The 23,631-nt window shown below is 40.6% G+C and overlaps 2 protein-coding genes across 5 annotated transcripts in view; one reads left to right on the forward strand and one right to left on the reverse strand.

Annotated features, from left to right (window-relative positions):
- ELAPOR2 (endosome-lysosome associated apoptosis and autophagy regulator family member 2) overlaps nucleotides 1–4,264 on the forward strand; it is a 103,054-nt gene extending 98,790 nt beyond the window's left edge. The window contains exon 22 of the mRNA XM_061368128.1: nucleotides 2,204–4,264. Coding sequence (XP_061224112.1) covers nucleotides 2,204–2,263 — 60 coding nt within the window. The 3' untranslated portion in view covers nucleotides 2,264–4,264. The remainder of the gene's footprint in view (nucleotides 1–2,203) is intronic.
- Nucleotides 4,265–9,844: 5,580 nt separating this feature from the next.
- The window catches only part of GRM3 (glutamate metabotropic receptor 3), a 105,979-nt gene continuing 92,192 nt past the window's right edge, over nucleotides 9,845–23,631 (reverse strand). For all 4 annotated transcript variants that reach the window (XM_061368133.1, XM_061368129.1, XM_061368131.1 and 1 more), the window contains 3 exons: nucleotides 21,087–22,153; nucleotides 16,067–16,241; nucleotides 9,845–10,392 (listed from right to left, as the gene is read on the reverse strand). In XM_061368133.1, the coding sequence (XP_061224117.1) occupies nucleotides 10,319–10,392; nucleotides 16,067–16,241; nucleotides 21,087–22,153 (1,316 nt within the window). In that variant the 3' untranslated portion in view covers nucleotides 9,845–10,318. The remainder of the gene's footprint in view (nucleotides 10,393–16,066; nucleotides 16,242–21,086; nucleotides 22,154–23,631) is intronic.

The following is a 23,631-nucleotide window of genomic DNA, read 5'->3' on the forward strand; positions in this document are numbered from 1 at the left end:
ATTCAAAGCAGTGATTCTCTAAGTGGGTTTTGATTGTTTGTTTGTTTTGGTGTGTGTGTATAGTTTTATTGTTTTTTTTGGTTTCCCTCTTTAAGCTTTACTGCTTTAGCTTTCAGACCACTTGAATGCCTATTTGGACTCCAAAAGAGCATTTTAACATTCCTATATCAATTTTTCAGGCTCCCTGAGTATTCTCTCCTCTTTAAACAAGCCTGTCAGATGTTTCGAAGCTGGCTCCTCTTTTCCTGCTAGACAATCATAGCTGGCAAACTCAGCTTCCAGTACCTCATTAGCTTACCGAGCTCTGTGTCCTGTATCCCTCCAGATAACTCTAATGTTATATATATTTCTCCAAAACAAATGCTATAAGCATCACTTTTCATTTATACAAAAAAAAAAGACGAAATTCATCTCCTGCTGCATATGCATGTAAAATATGGAAAAAAAATACAGAGGAAAACAAGGGAGAAAAAGAATAGAAACATAAACTGAGAGATAAGAAAAGTTTGAAATATTCTAGCTATATGTTCAAGCTTCAGGCAATGGCATTTATGTGAAGCGAGATGTCTCATGAAGCTATTAGTGGGTTTGGGCACCCCAGGAATTCAGGGCTTGGGCTGTAATATGGAAAGCAATTACTCTTATTTTTAATGAGAATGTAGAAGTTAAAGAATTATGAAACTGCTTCAGATTTGAGGTTGTTCTGGTTCCATCTGTTGTCTGCAGCATAACAATACCAGGTCCTTCGAAACAAAAAAATTCCTACTTTTCTGCAGGATAGCATAGGACATTTTTCTTCACTGCTCTTTCTCATGTCTGTGCTAGGCTATCCTGATCTGAGTGAGATGGCTTTAAACAAGAGATCATGAGATTAGTTCAACATAGTTTCCAAACTGTTTGTGTAAATCAACTGGTATGAAAGGTAGGTACATGAAGCAAGAACCAGCATTTTCTAGTGAGTGGTTTTATCAGGGCTCCTTCATTTTTTGCTTCTACATAGACCATTGGGTTATTCACACGCAGTAACTTGTATGTCCACACTTCCCACCCTGAGGCCTGTTGCCCAGATGTCTTAGGCTGTCACCCCGCAGATGAAACAGGAAAGAAAACTCAACCCCCCAGCCCTGATTTTTAAGAAGTCAGAGGATTTGGAGAGTCTTTTTGTCCTGTGGATTTCCCAGAGCAGTTGGGATGCTGTTGTGGTTTAAGCACAGTCAGCAACAAGAACCACGTAGCCGCTCGCTCACGCCCCTCCCCCCTCCCCCCCATCCTTCTCACCCCGCTCCCAGAGGGACGGGGAGAAGAATGGAAAGAATGTAACCCCAGAGGTTGAGATAAGAGCAGTCTGGTAACTAAGGTATAACACAAACCACTGCTGCTGCCACCAATAGTAATAATGATAAGGGAAATAACAAGGGAAGAGAATACAACAGCTCATCACCAGCCAACTGATACCCAGCCTGACCGAGCAGTGATCTAGCCCTTCCAGGTAACTGCCCCCAGTTTATATACTGGGCATGACATGCTGTGGTATGGAATACCCCTTTGGTTAGTTTGGGTCAGGTGTCCTCTCTCTGCTTCCTCCCCGCTTCCCCTCCTCCCTGGCAGAGCATGAGACTCACAAAGTCCTTGGTCAGACTAAACATGACTTAGCAACAACTAAAAACACTGGTGTTACCAGCGCTGTTCCCAGGCTGACAGTCAAGAGCACAGCACTGCACCAGCTACTAAGAAGGAGAAAAATGACTGCTACTGCTGAACCCAGGACAGATGGCAATCAGGGAGTGAGACAGTGGTGTTCACATTTGCCAACTTTCCCCCAAATATTATATTTATTATAGGAAACACTTTAACATGTTAAATGATAACCATAGATATGATTGCCTTGCAATTGCCTAGCTCTGACTACCTGTCCTATACTAAGAGTATGAAATGCAAACTTGCCCTGTACTCTCTAAAGTACTATGAACAATATATGTGGCATTTTTTAATTATCTGTGCAAATTCTTACAGAATCAGTAGTGTTATTAAATAACAAAGACTCAAACTGTGCACTTAATAACCAGGACAGAAATAAACCAAAGTGTTTGGCAAAGGCTGCTCTGGAGATATTAAGAGAAGGAATGACTACAGTAACTGTTGGATGTGATTGGATGTGAATCTGAGGAATCCCACTTGATGACAAATGTCTTTTCCATTGCAGGAGAAGGAAGATCATTTTGAATCCGTTCAGCTGAAATCTTCGAGGTCCCAGAATATATGAAGAATTAATGCTGCCTTCAAAGAAACAAACCTAATCTCTATTTTTACAGGACCATATTTTAAACATATTCTGGCACACATTGTAGTGGTGATCTTGGTGAGAAATGCTTGGCCATTTAGGTGGAACGAAGACAGGAAGCAAACCAGAAAATTGGATTGCCTTACCATGTGATCAAGTACCTTGCCAAAAAAGAAAGCAGATGCTTGGATTCCATACTGGGAATGAAATTCAACTCAGGAAGAGATATACATACTGCAAATAATATGAGTTTTTTGCATTCACCTAGGCATTGCTCAGACATGCCATATGATTTGTAGGTACCTTCCATTTCCTATCACTCCTTCTACACATATTCATAAGACACGATTTTCAGAGAGGCCTGAAACCTCCTGCAGAGGTCATGTATTGTCCTTTAGTAACATAACTGTGAGGCTCTCTTAAAATCAGAATTGTGATGGTACTCAGAACAAGCCTCAGGTGAGTTTTGAACTTTGGAAAGTACTTTTGATTTTAGTGGTTTGGAGAGCTGGATGGTCTATATTATCCTCAAGTACAAGAGGCGTGGTGTTGCACCTGCAAGTTGAACCCGTTCTGATGCCTAAGTCATGGCCATCAGGGTTAGGGTAAAACCTGGTGCTGTTAGATTTAAATGTACTAATTGTTATAGTATGAATTGTAGTTCTGGTCCCATGAGTTTATAGGCAGAAGCAGGCTCAAACTCTATAAAGAAGTAAACCGATACCTACAGTGCAAATTGCACTTGCTCCTCTCTGTGGAAGCTTGTCCTTTCAAGAGAGGTCATTAGCAGTTTCAGTACTCTCCCTTGGGCTGTCAATATATCACCTTTCCCTGTGTTGCAAACCAATGAAGCCTGAAGTCTGGAGTTAAGGCAAGAATCTCTAATTCTGGAAATCAGGGATCAGCTTTGTCAGGTGGGAGACTTAGTAGAAACACTCAGCCACCTTTATTCCTGGACCAATGAGGACAGATGCCCAGGAGAGCTGAGTGTGGGTTAGGTAGTTGTTCAGCTCAGCGTCTAAATTCTTTTTGCTGTTGACGCAAATACCTACTTTGGAAGAAGGGCACAAAATGGTGCCTAGAAAAGTTGAAGCTAGGTGGATGTTTTCATAAAATCAGCCACATTGTAAGCATGAGATCTTCATAATATCCACTGTAATAATTTCCTGAAATTCCCATTGAAGTTGAACTCAAAGGAATCTGAAACTTAGGCAAAAAATACTTGAGTAAAATTATGCAAGACTTGTATAAAGCCAGGAGAAAATGTGGAGAGGGTCTTGTATTGACCTCTGGTCAGATTCACATTTTCATTATAGCAAAATGATGTGAATTATGGAATGCATCAAAACCAGAAAAGACACATAGGCAGAAGTGGTCTTTTTACTCTAAGGAATATAGATTTTTGATTTTATATGACTGAGCTAGTTCTATCAATAAAAGAGAGCCCACTTTTAAATAAAATTTAAATTAAACTGTTTTTTCTGCACTCTAAGTATAATATTATAGATGTGGACAAAAAATTTATGAAGTTTAGATTTCTTTTCTTTTTCCTTAGGGAAAATTCAGCTCAATTATTTTGTATCTCCACTCAAAGAGCACAAGTTTTACTCTTTTGATGGGAGATATGTCAGGCATCTTAACTGGTGTACATTTTTTGTTGTTCTTGAAAAGGCACTTACTTTCCCAAGAAAGATTTTTATGGGGTATTGTTGAATGTATATTAAATACACATTCCTTTTTGTATATTTTGTACCATTGCACACTTATTATTGTACATTGTATTTGTTGTCATGATGTCATTTATATATGGTTGTCAAAGATTATATGCTCACAGAGTTAACGGTTATGGCTTTGGGATGTCACATCTTGGATCTTTTATGAAGAGGGGTTTTATGTTGTTGATTTTTATTCAACTAGTGTGCTGTAGCATCAAAGATATCTATCTGATGGGCATTCATAAAATAAAGTGAGAATATATTTGAAGCTGTGGACTTGAGATGTTTGGTGGAATTGCAGCATTTCCTTAAATATTGCAGCTTTCCACTGCCATCAAATTACGCTTAATTTTTTTCCTCCTCTCTCTGTACTTTTTCCAAGCCATAGTTACAGTTGATTCTCCAAAACATCATTCCTTCTTTCATCAGGGGGCCCGTATCTCTGTAATGTCAAAATGCCTTAATGTTTATAAACTCCTCTATTTAATTTGACTTAATACCACAGAGGGTTTGTTTCGTTCCCTTCTCTTTCCCTCTTATTTTCCAAATAAAGTAGAGAGTGGAAGTTTTTTGTCAGCTCTGACACTTTGCTCCATGACCCTTCTCAGTTCTGCTTCCAGATGGTTTGTTGTGTTACTGTTGACAATTCTTCCATGCAATCTAATCGCATCTGTGGTGCAGTGCTAACATTGTGGATACAAACCAATATTGTAGACATTATTTAGCTCAAAATAAGAAAATAGCATTTTCCAGCAATTAAGCAAATTTAAACTGGCATATTTTAGCTGAAATCTGCTATTATTTTCTTTCTGTTAAAGATATAGCAGAGAGAGGAAGTTTCCATTTTCCCATAAGAGGCAAATTTTGGAAGCCGTTAACACTTCATTAAGAAATCATCTGTCTGTGACCTCCAGTACTCTGCTAAAATATACTTACAGCAACCTCCCCCTTTTCTCCCACACGGAATCACATCAGAAACTGTTATTTGATGCCATAAAACAATGTGAATCAGTCTGTTATGTGTTCACTTGATTAAATGGAATGCATTTTATTGCTGCATTTGCATGCTTTTCTTTGAAATCTGGAGTCAAGGGACTGAATCACTTGGAGGGTTAAGCACATTTTAGTAGTGTGCCTGTAGAAATTAGCGGCAATTAACAGAATATTATTGTCTCATCTTTGACAGTGCTTTCTGGGGGGAATGTGCAAAGAATGTATTCCATCTTGGTGCTGGTTATGTTGTTTGATGTTCTTAGTACATACCACAACTGATTAGGAGTCTAGGTTTTGAGGAAAATTAAATGTCTTAGAGACACAATGGGAAGTTACTGAGTAGCTTTAAGGATCTGTCATCTTTGTTCAAAGAAAGGATTTGACTATTTGCTCTTGAAAAGAGGGGTTCTGGGACTCCTTATCAGTAAAGGGGAAAGTTTGCAGGTTTTGGTTTATCTGTCCTGCCAGAGCCAGTAGTACCCATAAAATCTAGATACTTAATTATAGTTACACAAGATAGCAGCAGATGTTGCCATTCAGGAGCCAGTGGTTGTTGATTCATCTCCAGCAGTGACTGGCCATCACAAATGCTTCAGTGTAAGAGTAAAAGCAGTTACAATGGCTTTTGGCATGCCAGTGGGGATGACATTTCTTCCTAAACAAGGAATGCTGCTGGTTGGACTACATCATGAAGCATGGAGGCCTTAAATAGCTATTACAGGGAAATTACAACCTCAAGAAGAATCTTGGGAGGTTCTGCTTATCTTTGGTGGTGTTCTCTGTTAGTCTTTCTCCTTGTATAAATTTTTTAACTGAATCCCCTTGGTTTTATTTCTTGCTGCTTTTGAATGGTTATGAGCTGCACTTCTTTGTGTGTGGGGAGATAGGAACGGAAATAAATGAGGTCAGGCTCGTCCTAAAAACTTTGCATGTGTCACAAAGTATGTTGACATTCCCAGTCATCTTGTTGGATGCACTGACACTGAATACATGCAGCAGGAATGTGGGAGAGCTCAGAACTGATTTGATCATAAGCTGCCACTGTGTTTTGATTCTTTCTGTGGGTGTATAGACTTGGACCTCTAAGAGTACTCTATGGAAGAGTACTCTATGGAAGAGTACTCTACGGAAGAGTACCCTATGGAAAAGTACTATAAGGTCCCACATATTGCAAGGCTGGTGCTCTAAAAGCACCTAAAAGCTAAAGTGAAGTTGTGTGAATGTCTGTTTGCCTGAATAAAAACACAGGCAAGTGTCATCTCTGAGAGCTTTGGTGTTATACACAGCCTATTCCCATCCTTGCCTCCTTCCATACTTTAGATTACAACATACTAGAATTCATTCTCTTTATGGGTAATATGCTCTGTTTTCCAGCTAGTAGAGCGCAGTGAAGTTATCTGGCTTGCCACTGTTAACTCTAAAAGAGGAGGTCGGTGTGTGTAGGGAAATAGCATTGCTGGGGAGAGGGAAACCCCTTCCTAACCCTGCCATTTCCTTAAAGGGAGAAGAGAGAAGATTGGTGCTTCAGGTCTCCCCCCAGTCACTGTTTCCTACCAATCCCCTTCCTATCGCAAAAACAGCCCAGCCTGGCCTTGGCCTCTTTCCTTCTTGTAGTGACAAATCTCAGCTTTGTCTGTGTTGCTGAGGATGTTTGAGGTGGCTCTGGATCAATAGCTTCTGCCTTCATCTTTCAGACTGCAAGCATTAATGAGTAGGCAGTGACATCATAGACATCGGACTGTGGTGATAAGTTAAGGGTTTGGTTTTGGTCTCCCTTAGTCTAAGTGTACAAACTGGGTGAAGGATTGCAGTGGAAACCGCTTTCACCAGAGCTGAACTTATGGGAGCTAAGACATTTTATGCTGATTTTGGGGATTGGTTTTGTTCAGGTAGAACATGATATTTTTTTTTTTTAATAGGTTTTGATAATTTTTCAGTTTGAAAATTCTTTTTTGAATCTTTTGGGCTGTGACTGGAACCAGTTGTGTTCAATTAATTCAGGAAAAACAATGACTTGAAAACAAAATAAAATGTTTTCTTTTACCACAGTAGATTTTGGTTTGCATTTCAAATTTCACTCTAGACTTAGAAACACGTCTCCTGCAAAGAGAAAAGAAGCAATTCAAGAACAAAGACAAAAAAAACCCAAAGCTTGTTTACTGCAGATTGACCTGCAGTGACTTCTTTGCGTCTTATTTTTCTGCTCAGCCAATAAATAAGAAGTGATCAGTTCTTCACAAACCTTTCTCCACTCTTGATTTGTATCAGAGAGCTGAGGTACTCTGTATGGCTTCTGAATGAAAAACTGAACTGAGGCACTGCAGAAGCTGGATTACACCTTGCTCTCATCCCAGCGTTTCCCCCTGGCTCACTGCATGCAGGGCTCAGAGCAGTGTGAGAACTCTGCTTCGTCCTTACAGACAAGGTAATTGGGGCTCCCCTCCACCATGCAAGGAGCTGTGACAGGACTCATTGTGCTTTGAGGTGAATTACTCAAGTCTTTATATATGATGAGAGCAATAAAGAGACCAAAAGAGGTTTCTGCTTTAAAGCCAAATTTTCCACAAATGGGAACAAAACCTTGAAACTAAAATGATGTGAGACAACAGCAAAATATACACACCGGTATGGTGTGCAAAGCCTCTGCCAGATCTTGACATTTTGGGGTTTGTTTTGCTGTGTTTTGAAACTGGATTACTTGGATCATCATGCAATACCAGATAATGTGCATCCCTGGACATCCAATGGAAAGAAAAAGCTTTCAAGACAAAACCAAGTAAAGTGTAAAAATGTTGGGAACATGCGATTGGGCTGGAACTCCAGAGCTCCATGTGGGTTCTGGTGTTGTGAGGGGTTTTATTTTGTATGAAAAACCCACATGTAAGTGGCTTCCAAACCACCCAAGTATTCATAACACCTGCTCAGACACAGACATCAGGTCATTTTCTCAATAATGCTATCGAACTGAATGAAAACTCCAGGACATCCTCACCTTCTATAACTTATCTTCAATGGTGCCAATTTAGATTCCAAGGTTGGAATTCATCTGACACAATGCCTTTTTTTTTCAGTGCAAGCTTTGTGATCTAAGCAAGCTGTGCTGGCCTTTATGTGGAGAGTTTCTTCTCAGCCTAAAGTAGCAGTCTGAGATCAGCCACTTCCTTCCACTGAGTACAAAGGGAGAAGGAGTTGACAGACTCGTGTGTAGCTATTTTTACGGTAGACAATGACTGTTAGGTGAGGTGGATTTGATCCTGATTGTTGTTTTCCATAAAAATTGAGATGAAATTCTCTTAACCTTAGGCATTTTTAAGAGCTCTGTAAAGATCACGTGAATTATGTAGGGACATCAGCGTTATGGTCAGCTATTCCGACCTTTTGCCATACAGTGAACAGCCTCTGAATCCACAAAAGAGCACACCAAATTCAAATGACTGTAGCTGCCCAATCTGAAATTTCAGGGGTCTTAATTCAGACAGCAAGACTCCCAAGCTGTCAAAACTTGACCCTTGTGCTCTGCACCAAGGTGGGAACAAGCCTGAGACATGAGGCACTCTCCTTGTGGAGAGAAAGCAGCAGAGCCCTGCATGTAATATGGGCTGAGCAATGTCTATTTTGGGGAAAATCACAGGGATTTCTGTACTAGACAGCTCCATGATGCAGACTCTCAAATGTCTGCCTGTGTAGACAGTTGCAGAAGTGTTGACATCAAGAAATCTTTGCTGGGGGACCTATGGGTGTCCAGAAAAATTAGACATCTATCTGTGAGCAGGAATTTTAAGAACCCACACCTCTGAGTTTTGCATTCAAAGTCACAGCTACTTCCCTTGCCAGTTCAGCTCTAAGGACTTGCACCTTTCCAGAGACATGTAGAAACATTTGCAAGTGCAGGAGAACTGGGCTCCAGAGAACTTGTACATCCAACAGTATGTATGGATATATCTGCAGTGTCTGCCTTTCAGGCTCCAGTGGTGTTGCCTTTGAAGGCAATGAGAATTTGCTATTGACCTCAGCTGAAATGGGATCAACGGGGACAAGCTCTTAGGTAAATATGCCCAGACACATTAATCAAAGGTGTGTTTGTTTCCTTAATGACTTTCTGGACCCAGCAGAAGGGATGATTTCAGATTGTTTCAGTAGAGTGAGGGAAGCTGTAAGAATGCAGTTATAAAAGCCAGATTTTAAAGGTATTTTGCAGTTGTCTAAGTAGCTAGTATGTGTATCTTGAATCGTTTGGTTTGAATGAAAGGTCACCCCAGAGATGTGTGTAAATGCCTCCTGGATTTCTTTTCCTTCTTTGTTCTTTTGGCCTCTGTTTCTGCAGTGCTCCAATTACCTTTCACAGCACCATTGATGCAGACAAACTGAACCAGCTTTGTTTTGGCTGGAGGTATAAAACAGTCTCAGGTAATTTTCTGACAGATTTTTTTCCATCACTTTGCTAACCTAATCTAAAACCTCTTTGGTTTTTATATGATACCAATATATCATGTGCATGACAGCATTAAGTCATGACAAATCAGTGAAATGGCGATCAAAAACATTTTGCCAGTATCTTACTGAGATGCAATTAGACATTTTCACTTCTGAAAATTATCCCACATTTTAATAACAAAATGAACACTTAAGGTGTTTAATAGTGTACCTTTTTCCTAAGGAGAGGGAATTTATACCCTGACAAAGCATTCATTGTAAGAACATATGTGATACAGATTTAGTAACACAGGCATGCACCCATACACATACATGTGTGTACCCATGCTAGTACTGTGTATGTTTTATCTCTTTTTCCTGTCCTGGTGTCTACAGAAAGGCAATAACCTTGAGGGAGGAAGAAACAAAAATGAAACCATGCTGAAAAAGTTTTATCTTTTTATTATTGGTGCCTTTACATTAATACTGCTGTTTTGTGCTGAGAAAACCAATCTGTTACACGTAAGGTAACTGTAATATACAACATAGAAATGCAGTCTAAGTTAATTACAACAAGGAGCTACAAAAAAATTTTGTAGGAAAGAAGTCACCTAACATTGCAACTGTGCTTGCAACAAATCACTCCCTTACTGTAGGACTATGCACATTGTGAACCATGGTTATTTACATGTCCCTTACAACTGTTAACAACAGAAAGGCTAAAATCAGTCTAAAAAGTTCCAGAACATCACTATATACTGTACAATCCTCAAAAATAATTTATTACACTGTTTCTAAAAAAAGGTACTAATTTTGTTTTGATTTCTTCTGTTTTCTGGTGTTTTCCAAAGTGCACAACATGTGCAAAATTTTGCCTAACAGTCTAAAACCTCAAGAACTGAACTGCAAGTCACAATCACAGAGATGAAGTGGTGGAGTCCAGAACTTCCCTTCCATTGCAGACGGTTGGTACGTACATACTAGCAGATGCTGAAAGAGAAAGAGAGGGGAAAATCAGCTAATTTCAGGACAGCAATAAATTGCAAGAAATAGGATAAGAATTTATGTTACTTTGGAGCATCTCACCCAATTTAACCAAGACGATAGTGTCAGCAGTGGAGCTGCTGGAGGTACAAAACAGTTCAGCATCCTCCAGAGGAACCTGATTTTTCTTTGCTGACCATTGAGAGCCCTTTGGGTGACTAAGCTTCACCAAGAAGTGTCTAAATAGAATATATGAATTTTCCTTTGATGATACTGCACCACTGGGTCTCAATTTGTAGCACTTTGCATGGTAGTGTGTACTAATATAGCTAGAGTGGTGCTGAGGTACCCCTGTAGAATAAAGTGAACATCTGGATTTTTTGTTTTATTAACAACAAATGCTAAGGTCTGATCCTTTGAGCTTTCCTACAGCTGCAGTGGACATTCCTGAAATAAAATGTATGCATTTTTAAATCTAGGAGAGGATCTTGCTCTACACATTAGGACTGTGTGTTAATCTAATTTTTAATTTAAAACACAAGAATTATAAGTACATGTTAGATGAAGTGAAGAGATTTTTGAATAACTGGATTTGAAAGCGAGATTATTTCTCACCTAATCCCAGAATATTTTCTGGCCACAACACCCTCCATTTCTAGGATCTCTGGATCGGGACTCAATGCGCATCCAGATGTGAGGCCCAGATTCTGATATCCTTGTCTACATTGCCTCATATTTTATACCACAGGTTATCATGGCTTCAGAGAGACAGCAATTGAATCTGAGTATCAGAATCTGTTCCTAAATGTTTTTGTATTTTGACTGAAGGATGTATTACCATACTGCTAGAACCTTGTGGACTTTAATTTAAAAGCTAGCTGGTTTGTCCATCTTTCTTAAAATTATCCACTAGGCATCAAGAATGTATTTTCAGATACTCTGTGACATCTCTGCTCATGGCACCATAAAGCTGTTTTTTTGAAAGATACATTAGGTTAATGATAACAGTGACCCAGAGAAATGTGATGCCTTCATCAAAGAAAACATCCAGCAAGCACTGACTTGGTAAACTCAATCATCCAGTGTAAAAAGCAATTTATGCAGCTGACAAGGGCATGCTCAGTCTTCCAAAAGTGGCTATGCTCTCAGTTGCAGACTGGTTCTTTAAAGATGCTCAGCCTCATTTTTAGAACAAAGCATTATTTCTTCAAACCAGCAGCTATTTCTAATTCTTTTGTTGACTAAATAAATATTTAATGGAAAACAGAACTGCTTTAACAAAAGAAATATAGAGGCACCTATTGGACTAACCTACTACTCATAGGGCAGGACATATTCCTGATAATAGAAGAGCTAAGAATGAGCCCCTGCTCTGTATCAGGTTGATACAGATTGATCTCTCACAACCTGGACATGTATTGTGAGTCACATACCTGAAAGCAGTCCTTCTAGGTAAAAGGTCCTAGGGCATCTATGATTTTGTGAAAATGAGCTATCAGATTTTGTATTCAATTTTTAATTGGATATAATCCAGCAACACATAGATATGTGCCATGTTATATAATTTTTATTATTGTTCATAGTTTGATTTCTACTTAGTTGACAAATAGAAAAATCATTGCTACTTAGGAAACATGATTCAAATCCCTGTTCTGCTGCAGTGTGACTACAAGCAAAACCATTTTGTTTCTGTGAACATCAGTCACCCACCCACAATTTTTTTAGCTTCAGGGTTTTTTGAAGTTCAACATATTAAAAAGCAGGAATAGATCAAATACTGCCATAAACTGGGTTAGGAGGGTGCTCAAGTTGGACAGAGAAATATGGTGATAGGGGAGGAACTAGCGGCCTTGGCTTTTGAGTTCCCAGCCTTCCTTCACAGCACGCACCTCTCTTGTACTGCAGAGGCAGTTAACTCTGCTGTGTGGACAAAAATGTTCACACTGAGTGTCCAGCTCTCTCTGAGACAGTACAAATCACGGAATCATAGAATAGTTAGGGTTGGAGAGGACCTTAAGATCATCCAGTTCCAACTCCCCTGCCATGGGCAGGGATGCCTCACACTAAACCATGTCACCCCAGGCTCTGTCCAACCTGGCCTTGAGCACTGCCAGGGATGAAGCATTCACAGCTTCCCTGGGCAACCCATGACTGTGTTTTTCCTTACAAACCTCAGCAGTGTTAATTGCTGGCTCTGCAGAGTCCTGAGTTTCATATTGTGTCTTATAGCAACAGCCAAGGGGTTTCCTGAAATATTGCTGTATCTGCTAGATACTCTTCACGTCCATTTTGCCTTGTGTTGAGGCCAACGACAAATGTGTGACATGACCAGAAGACTTGATTTGGCTGGAATTCATTCTTCTGATCTCTTCTTTCCTGGCTATCCCTCATTTTGATTAGATATTCCAAGGCAAAGAACCAGAGGTAAAATGCAAGAGCCCAGCATTGCCATGTGCACCTTGCATCATACCTACATAGTCAGGAACAGGCAAATTCAAGCCCACAGTCTGTGTGCCGCTTCTCTACTTGTACTCACAGTCCAACAACAGTGAGATAATCATGTATAAAAGCCATATATCAGGGCTAGTCTGGAACAAGGGCTGGGAAAATAAATTTTGAGAGACACAATATACCATTCTGACTACAACAGAAGAGTCTGTTCTTTTTCTGGCCCCTGGAGGAGCTCAAATCTGTGTGCAGCTCTCCATGCGGATTTAACTCAGATGACTGACATCTTTTGGTGGTAAAACTCAGCCTGAATCATGTATGTGCTTAAATCTGTACTGAGCTCTCTGGGAAGTTTTATGAGTGCTGACCTCCTACGTTATGGATATACCTTTGCCAACCGCATAAAACAGGCCACAGGAAAACTGGGGAACATCCCAGTGGGGGAAATTCTGCAGGGGAAGTAGAACTCATGCAGCACTCTGCCAAACATGAATGTTCAGATTGCAATTAATGTGTATGGATATATACACTTCAAAACATGTCATATACCCAGGTACACATATATTCTGCCTCTCTTCAGCTTAAATCTGTATTGCTTTGTAGTCTAGACTTCAGCTGTCAAAATGATTAAAGCTCAGTGCCTCTAAACCACTTCCTCACTTAGCAGTCAAGTATTCACCTTACTACATGCTCCTACAGAGCACATAGCAAAGAAGAGGAGCTATATTCAGATGACTACATGAGGTGCTCAGTTTAGCGCTCATGACTACTACCACACTGCAGCTTATATGGCTGACCACTGACTCAGGCTCCCATAAGCACTGCTCAGTTTAAGGATGTAGTTGCAATGCACACTTAGAGCTAACACTTAACCGTACCCAAGAGCATCATGAATGTCACTTACCTTTTCTCATAGGGTTTGACCAGTTTTCACTGTTCAAGGAACTGTGTTAAAAACTGCCTGTGAGTCACTTGTTGTTCATGAACCCACTATGCTCGTGGCACTAATGACTGATGGAGTGAAGAGGTAATGAGAGCCCTGAGATGCGCTGGAGGTGGGAATCCGTGGAGATAAGAAACACATTGCCCTTCAAGCAAATTGGGTACTCCTGTCTTCTATGACAGCTTTTTGGATGTTGCTGTTACAAGAATGCCCTGAAGCTAATTTTGGTCAGTTTAATATTAAGCAGTTTCTGAATGATGAAAACACTATCAAGACGAAAATAAAAACAAGCTGACAGCCCGAGGGCTGAGAAGAGGAACATTTAAAGCATGGATTAGAATCAATATGGATGACAACCGTTTTTTGGAGGTTTATAATTGACTAAACAACTAAGAAAAAGAAAGAAAAAGAAAATTTAAGTAATTTACAAATAGATGAAATGGAGTAAGGAAAAATTTTCCTCCTTAAAAATATTTGCACTCTGATAGACAGTGGATTCTCAGTGTTATTTTCCCAGATAATCATCCCAGACGGCAACTACAGGGCTTTTTCCACTGTAAGTGGTGGACCTTTTAGTCCTACTTCCAGCTCCATGTCATGCCATGGTCCAGAAAGACCAAGAAAGTTGAGCAGCCCTTATGTAGCTAGGGGAAAGCAGTAAAAGACTGCAGCCACCTTTCTAAACAATGAAGTAGCAAAAGATTGTAAGCCTGGATTTTCATGCTTTCTTTAATGTCTTAATGGATAAAATGCATAAACCTGAAAAAGCAGGCTTTTAATGTAAAAATGTGCACGCAGGTTGCCTTTGAGTTGTATGCATGCATGTACACACACGTATTATCCAGCCATTATAATAAACCCCCCTAATTCCAAAATGTAATCCTGTATAAAAGTATCTATAAATAGAAATTGTTTCTGGATTAGCTTATTCCATATTATGAGAGAACAAAAAACCTTTGGAAGACCACTTGCACAAAATTCATTTGGGATGAAAATAATCTCATATGATTTACTGTTTTGTCAAGGGAACAAACTTCCAAAGGCTATTGGGAATCCATCGGTCTTTTGGGGGTGCTCAGCACTCTGGTCACTTAGTGCCATCTGATCTCTCTTGGTTTAAGTTTCCCAAAATATCAAGGAGATTTCAGTTTCTGGTGTTGGGGCTGGATGCTGTCCTGACTGGTGAAATGGAGGATGTGTAGAGACACATGGCTGCTCTGTTGTTAAGGGACCCTGGACATTCATACACAATATAGTTTGGACTGGGAGAGGCAGAGGTAGCTGGGATCCCTTTACCTCCTTATCCCTGACAATGTGATAGACAGCAGGGTCCCAAGTTCCTTCCATGTTCTGTCTGAAATCTGAAGTGCCAAAGGTTTCTGGCCAATTTTAAAATGTAAGTTTTGATACTCAAAAACTTGAGGCCAGGTTAGTGTGAACTCGCTGGCAAGCCTTGCTCTGTGTCCCCCCTTTCCTCTGTTTCTTAGTCTTTGCATCATTGTAGTTGTAGTGTGCTTTTTCAATTAGCTTTTCCAGGTCAAACATGCTGTTCACAGAACTCTGTGAACAAGATGCTGTGTGCTCCCATCCTTGACTAGTTAAGCTTCACAAGGAAAAATAACAGCAAACATACAGGTAACCTATTTCTATTTTTTATCCCCAAAAAAGTCTCTGAGCAATTCACCCAGAAGAGGAGCAACAGCCTCAAAACAGAATCACAGATGTGAATCTGCTTGGGATGAAGAGACTGAAGATGAAGGAAAGGAAGGAGCAGAGCAGATGAGCTATTCTTGCAACAGACAACTGTTTGCTTCTCATGGCTGTGGCACTTAACAAAAGGTATTGCTCACATTCTCTATACAGGTACAGTTTATGAAATTCCTTGCATTCATTTGCTGCAGGCTTGAAGCCTTTCCTTATAACGCAGGCGATAAGGGCCATTGAGAGCATGCTGCATTGTGACCAAGGTCCTGCCAGTATGTCACTTTGACAGGAATACTCCAGGGTAATCTGTTCCTGTCTCTGCTGCGAGTGACAGCGAGCTACAGGCAGCCTGCTCTGTGCAGGCTGGAGTCCAATCCCCCCGAAAGATTCATGCTGACTTCAGTGAGCTTCAGGGCAGGCTCTGAGCCAATTCCCATAGGACAGAGATGGGATTTTCTCTCCAGACACAAATGGAGTAATGCTTCCACAGGGTGCATAGTTCAGCCTATACAGGTGTTTCTGTGACTAGTAATAAACCCACATTGTCTTTATCCAAACCCACATCCTTATAGAAAGGTTACTTACACTGAGAGTAAGTGGTCCCGGTCCCACTGACACTGAATCTGTTGAGATGGAGCCTGTGAGTGACCACATTCTTCTGGGGCTGGAAGAGGATGATGTGCACCTTCGGCGCGAACAAGCAGCCCAGCACAACAAAGCCACTCAGACTCACAGAGATGCACATAGTGGTGGTTTGCACCTAGGAGAGAGTGGGTGCAAAGCACAGTGTTTCAGTATGAAAGGCTCTGGAATGCAGAATATTAGAAGTATTATCATACAACAGTAGGAAACACAGGCCCTGGGGGTTTGCACTGGGACAGGCTGGTCTGAACATCTGGCTCATCTTCTGCAACCCTAGGATCATATGAGTGAGGTGCATGGTGCTGATGGTGCTCATGTCTCTGCATAGCAATGCAAGATTGACTGTGTTCTCCCTCATTTTAATACAGAAAAGATCGTTCTGCTCTCTTTATCTCATGCCTCATGTCCTTGATTTCTAAATTGATTAAGAAATCCTCTGCAGCGCCTATCTGAGCAAAGACATTCTGGCTGCACTGGAAACCAGCTTGCACACCAGTGTTTTATGTGAATTTACATTTGATGTCTCATGCAAAACATCCATTTGAAAACAAGTTTAGTCTCCAGCCTCAGTCCTAATCAGAGAACTTGAATAATTCTTTGCAGGAATATAGGTGTGATTTGGAGTAAGAACTGGTGACATTTTTCAGACTGGGTCTGAAAGATGCCCTGACTTTGAACAGATGCTTTTTGGGATCAGAAATTAATTGTTTGTAAAGCTACGGGGCTTTTAGAGTAGTTGCCATGTGGCATTTGTTAGTAACTTTGCTAGCACTATCTTTCTTCCTTACTGTTCAATGGTATAACTAGATGCCATTTTACTGACTTTCAGTTTATATTCTTTTCTTCCAAGTAGATTCCTTAATTAAGATGTTGAATTAAACTGCTTTTAAACTCTGTGGCTGGATGTGAATGATTATATATCCACGGCTTATTTTTCCTTAGTTACAATCCTGCAGTCCTTGGAGATTGTCCTTTTTCCATGGGAATGCTTCTCCTATCTCCTTCTCAGAAGTAATTGTGTGAAATGAAAAATAGAGTAGGAATGGACTTTGTTGGTTTATATATATACTGAGCACCAAGTGCTTTGTCAGCAGTGAGTGTAATTAATATGGCTGTATAATAATCACTCTTTACGCAAGGTAGATGTGACAAGCACTATGAAAAGGTACTCAGGTTTCACAGGGTGAATGAACATGGAAAACCCTACAGAGAAAACACAAGAAAGGAACACCTTATGCTTCCAGCTGCATGTTGTCCATCACTCTTCTGCATTTTGCCCACAGGCTCTTCAGCAATCTGGGGTGGGTATTGAACTGGGCACCCTACAGGTACAACAAGACTGGGAGTTCTCTTACAAAGCAAGAATAAATGAAGGTAGTTTCTAGGTAGGTTCTCTTCACCAACAAAGCCTTCCTCCCCACTCTCCTCTGTTGGGGTGTGTGCTGCATGAAGCAGCTCAGCTGTGCTGACATAATTATACACTCAATCAGTGAAATGATTTGGGTTAAAAATAGCCCCATCCCACAGGGTTCCTTTTAACCCAGGTCACTTCAGTGGTTCAATGTGTAACCTGGCCTCACTGACACTGACTTAAGATTTTGTCTAAAGTGATCAGGTCGAAAATTCCCTTAAACATGCTAGATATTTGGACTGCTGTGAATTTATGTCATGTGTGCTTATTTAATCATATCAGGTTAATTGTATCTTTGATTCTGAAACCAGTGTGAATCTGCATGAAAGTCAATGGCAACGGAGAAACCTATCTTTTCCATGAGCCCTCCTTCATTTTTTGCCATGCAGCTAAGAGTCAAACACCAAATGTAACAGTTTGAAGGGCAATTTCTGGCCTGTACTTTGGGCTCCTCTAGATCTTCTGGGATCCCTGGAGGACTCCTAGGAACACTTCAAGGAACACCAGGATGCCCTACTATTGCTGGTAGAGGACTGCTGCAGGAGGCTGTGACTTTTAGCAACCTCCTCGAGCTCCTAAGGAGCTCTGTCAGCTGTTTATGACCAGCTTGGAGCTGTTGCGTGAGCTGACTCTTGATCAGGTAAGGTTGACCACTCTTGTTGCAGGTGCTGGGCATCTAATAATTCAGCATCCTAAAGAAATGTGTACAGACGAGGGCTATAAACTTTGCTGAAGGCTGTGTTTGTGTGCGGAGCAAGGGCAATGTCACAGGGCATGGTCCCCAGTGCCAGCAAGGGCAACTATCCCTGGCATATCAGAATTATCAGACTAAACTCCTGAGGGAGGATGCAGCTCTGCATCTCTGGGCTTTCAGGAATGCCTAAGGGAGATTGGGGGACTTGTTTTTGCAGGAGATGTGGAGGATTTCTGTTGTCGAGTTAAGGAGCTATGGGAAGAGGTCAGCATATTTTGAAGCATCAGACACAATTACAAGAACCTGGTCTGTACTACAGAAGAGCTAGTCAGCCTATTTGTTGAGCTTGGAAATGGAGAGTCCCACAGTGATGAAGACTGGAAGTGTGTGACTTGTGGCAGCAGGCAGATGGCTCCTGTTTTACTTACAGAGCTGCAATTATAGCATAGGTCTGTACCTTGGTACTGCACATAAGGTGCAATCCCCTAACAGGAGAGGGAGTTGCGTTCTGTGTGGGAGAGTAATGCAGTGAATGGAGCTCTGGCCATCAATGGGTCAGCTGATGTATTATGGGTCAGGATTAGAGGGCAAATCTAAGTGAACAACTCTGTAGTGGGTGTCTGCTGCAAACTATATGATCAGGAAGAAATAGAAGAGGTATTTTTCAGACAGCTGGATGAAGTCTCACGTTTGGAGGCCCTCATCTTCCTAGGGCAGTTCAGCTATCCTGATATCTAATGGAGGGGCAACACAGCACAGCAGAGGCAATGCAGGAGCACAGTGAGGTCAACTTCCTAAAATAGGGAACTGAGGAACTGATGAAGTGTCCTGTTTTTGTCTCGGATAGAGTTACTTTTCTTTATAGTAGCTGGTATGGTTCTGTGGTTTTGATTTAATGTGAGAATAATGTTGATAATGCACCAATGTTTTAGTTGTTGCTTACACTAAGTCAAGGACTTTTCTCATGCCCTGCCAGCAAGGAGGCTGTGGGTGCACAAGAGGCTGGGAGAGGACACAGCCATGACAGTTAACCCAGACTGGACAGAGGCATATTCCATACCATATGATGTCATTCTCAGTATATAAACTGGGGAGAGTTGGCTGGGGAGGGGGCCGGTTGCTGCTTGGTATCTGGCTGGTCATCAGTCAGTGTGTGGTGAGCAATCACAATGTGAATCACTTGTGTTTTTCTTGAGTTTTGTGTCTCTTTCTCTTTTTGTTATCTCCCTTTTAATCACAATTATTACTGTATTTTAGTTTATCACAATTATTAAACTGTTCTTATTTCAGGACAAGCTTTTACCTTTTTCTGACTGTCATCCCCATCTAGCTAGCTGTGTGGTAATTCGATGACAGCTGGGGTTAATCCCTTATAGGAGATTTGGTTTTACATGCCCTGGTCAGGTCTGTATTCATCTCAATCACCTCTGTGCCCCATGCTGGGTGATACAAAGGACTGTTGTGGTTTAACACCAGCCAGTCTTGAAAATCCCACTCAGGAGATAAGGCTCTAAATATTGTTTGAGGAGTCAAGTCGTGTTCCTCTTGAGCATTAATGCTGCCCACTCATGTGACTGTCTGCATTGATATTACCCTCCGTGTCCATCTTCCTGATTACTTTGGGTGTCCAGAGCTGTTCCCCAGTGCCTTTCTTAAACTTTTCCTTCATTAGCTTCAATCCATTGCTCGTCATTCTAACTTCTCCTGAGACTGAATAATCCCTTTCTCTCTTTTGTTGCCTTGAAATTATTTATAGTCTGTGATCACGTCTCCCTGGGTTTACTCTTGTCTAGACTGAATATATTTAGCTCTTTTACTGTCACTTTGCGTGTCTTACTGCATCGTTTGTTATCTATCCTTGTTTTCTCCAGGTTCTCAGTACATTTCTTAAGCTGAGAAAAATAGTACTAAAAATACTGTTCCAGGGTTGTCATGCCAAAAGTATGTTAAGAGACGTTATTAGCTCCACAGTTTTACATGCTATTTCATGTACATACTACTGGTAATAATATGACCCTAAACTAATCTACCTTTCTTCTGGGTGAAAAGTTGAATTAATTCACTGCAAACTGCTGTAAGGACCAAGTCCAGCAGTCACTTCTCACTTGATAATAACTGTGAGACTTCCAGTGGAGCAGATCTGAATCTTTTTCTGAGACAATTTCCTTCTGTCAAAAAATATTGTTTTTTTTGAAGTTGAATCTTTGAAGCATTATGTGACAATTCAAGCTACTGAATATTTTTTAAGTTGGTTGGTGAAGGTGACCAATATTTTCTGCTCAGTGAGGTGTGTGTTTTATCCCCTACAAAGTATAGAAAGAATAAAAAATTCTGTATTCAAACATAACATTTGTTGGATTTTTATTTTTTAACCAACTCTGTTTAATAGGAAATTTTGAATTTTTTTTTAATTTCCAATAAAATATCATGTTTGAGTGGCAGATTCTTTTACAGGAGGAAACTAGTTAGTTTGGCTTTTAATTTAAAGCCCACCTCTACCAAATAACTCATTGTGACTCATTCTAGCTCATGATTTACTATGTTTTTTTGTTAGGACCATGACTTCACATCCTGATGTACCAATATGAATACTTAATCCATACTCTATACCCTATTCCTCTATCATAATCAGACTGGTAGCACTAATCCCTTCCACCTATAACTTGTACCTGCTCAGTTTGAAATGAGACCATCTTAGAAATAAACTAGAACTTGGTAGTATCCTTAGGTGGACATTAGCATGCCTTGTTTGCAAGGGATCCAGGAGAAAAAGAAACAAAAGAATCTTTCAGTGAATTCCAACACAATCCTCTTAAGTGCTGCACATGATTTACAGAAACAGAGATCCAAAGACTTACTCTGTAGTCACTGGATGTCACATAAAATATGGGGAGAAAGGCCAGCCAAATGATGCACGTTGTGTACATTGTAAAACCAATAAACTTGGCTTCGTTGAAGTTCTCTGGACATTTCCTTGTTTTGAAGGCATATACCGTGCATAAGACTACGAGGATTACATCATATGTTAAGGAGATTAACATACTGGAATCTCTGACATTGCATTTCAATATGACAGTCTCTCTCTTCTCAGGAAGAGTGTACCGCCTGGTGCCAGGGGCCTCCAAGATAAGCCACACAGACACTACCACAATCTGTACCAAAATGAGACTCAGGCAGATGAAGACCTGAGAGCTGGGGCTGATGAATTTAGGCCTTTGAGCACCGTTCTTTACACCATCAAATATTCTGGCTATGCAGTTCGTCTTTGTCAGAAGGGCAGAGTAGCAGACAGCAAAGGAACTTCCTAGCCCCAAACGACGCAGGGTGCAGATAGCTGGAGAAGGCTTGGCTATGAAGAAAAAAGTCATGCTATAAGACAAGAAGACCCCAAAGAGCAATATGTAGCACAGTTCACGGCCAGAGGCTTTGACCAGGGGGGTATTGTTGTGCTTGATGAACACTGCAATGACCATAAAAGTGCAAATAAAGCCCAGGCATGCAATCGTCACAGGACCTATTGCCCAAGCATCTTCCCACTTGATGTAGTCTTCTGGTAGGTCGTAACAGCCAGTTAGGTCAGCTGTGGGCCATTTTCCAGGCCCACAGTCTGCACAAGTGAATTCATCAGCCAGGTACTCATAGATTTCACAGGGAATACAAATCCAGCAGCAGACATCTCCTGGTTGCATATTCTTCATCTCATTTGGAGCACAGGGATCACTGCACTGGGAGACTGGGACAGAGCTCCTGGACCAGTGGATATTGTCCACTTCAAGTGACAAAGTTTCTGCCCACTGACCAACTTTCACATAGGAGTATCTGCCTCCAGTGTACTGGAAATTGAACACATTGTAACGTCCAATACCATCTCCAAAGGCATCAAATTTGACCATGCTATCAGCATCATTGGGAGGGTTGAATGGAGCTGTGGAAATGAAGGAAAGAAAAAGAAATAGAGAATGTTATTATCAAAGATGCAGATTACTTTTTTCATCCCTTTGGCAGGCACAGACACGTAATAGCTTAAAGAATCCAGTTCAAGTGCCAACAGGTAAGTTGAGAGGTCCCTATCTGTCTCATTTATTAATTTGGAAGAAAAACCCTCAGATAATATAAGTCTTTCACTTAACTGCATGAGATACATTTGTAGGTGTTAGATTACTGAAGTCCTTCCTTTTGTTTCTTTTTTTTTCTCCTCTGGATAGAGATGAATTCTCCAATTATTCCCCCTCCATTATGCACAACTGCTACCTTTCACATTTTCATTTGAAAGGAAGAGGTTTGCTTCTAACTGAGACTCAACATCATTTGGTGAAATTAGGCTGTCACAAGGTAAGGCAATCTAAATGGTCAGATCAATGAACAGCAGTTTTGAGGCCGACAGTCTGGAATGCAGTTGAAAAGAGGATTCACTCTGAGGATGATGGAGAAGTAGCTATGAAGTCCTCAGTGATTTTTTAATATACCTTTTTCACTTCTCCCTGTGTTGTAGGAATTTTTGAATCCCATCTATTTTGCTTCAATTTTACTACTTTCTGATAATTCTTTTCTGGTCTGAGGTTCTCAGCATGTGCTGCTTTGGTCCTACATCTAGTTTGGGGAGTAGCTATAAAAAGCCACAAACAGTATCTGTGACCTTCTGTGAAATCAATATTGCAGCACTTCCAACTGGTAAACTCTGGAGAGCTGTTGTGGTTTTTTTTTCATTCATGCAGAGAATGAAGAAATATTAAAAATGTAGGAGAATATTGCATTTACCATGTGATTTATTGGTCACTTACTGCAACATCAAAGGTGAACAGCTTTATAGGCAGGAAGCAAAAGGTTTTTTTTTGCCATTGACGTGCAATAAAGGTGATTTCATTCCCCAGTGTCTTTGGTTACACAAGTAGTTCCACTGTCATTGCTGGAATAAATCTTTCCCTTCATCTGTGCCTATGCTATGCTTGAACATAAGAAATATCGTATAAGGGTGTAATATCTTCCACCACTTCAACCTCCAGATACTCTGGATTTCTTGCAATAGATTTATTCAGCTTCTATAAAACACTGAGGACAAATACTTCCACCTTTATTCCTGCAGTGTTACCTTATTTTGGAGTACTCCCACTAAGGTCAGTAAAAGGGACAGCTGATCTTAGTGCAGAAGCCTCAAGTGTTAGATTTGAAGTACATTTCTTTCCCAACATTCTTCTTGTCTTAAGGCAAGGTTGGAAGATACTTTACACCCACCTATAGTCTCTTTTGGGTTATAATATAATCCTGGTTTGAGCCAGGATGCTGCCTATTCTTATCCTTACTCTCTCCTGCACTTTAGCACCTCTCCTGTGTCAACCATGGTGATGGACAACCTCGGTTTGCAGGATTACAAACTAGGTCTAGATAATCCAGGAATGTGTAAGA

This window comes from Neopsephotus bourkii, unplaced genomic scaffold (genome assembly GCF_033783945.1).
Source record: "Neopsephotus bourkii isolate Nb327-2 ecotype Australia unplaced genomic scaffold, CSIRO-AGI_Nbou_v1 NB_1423, whole genome shotgun sequence".
NCBI lineage: Eukaryota > Metazoa > Chordata > Aves > Psittaciformes > Psittacidae > Neopsephotus > Neopsephotus bourkii.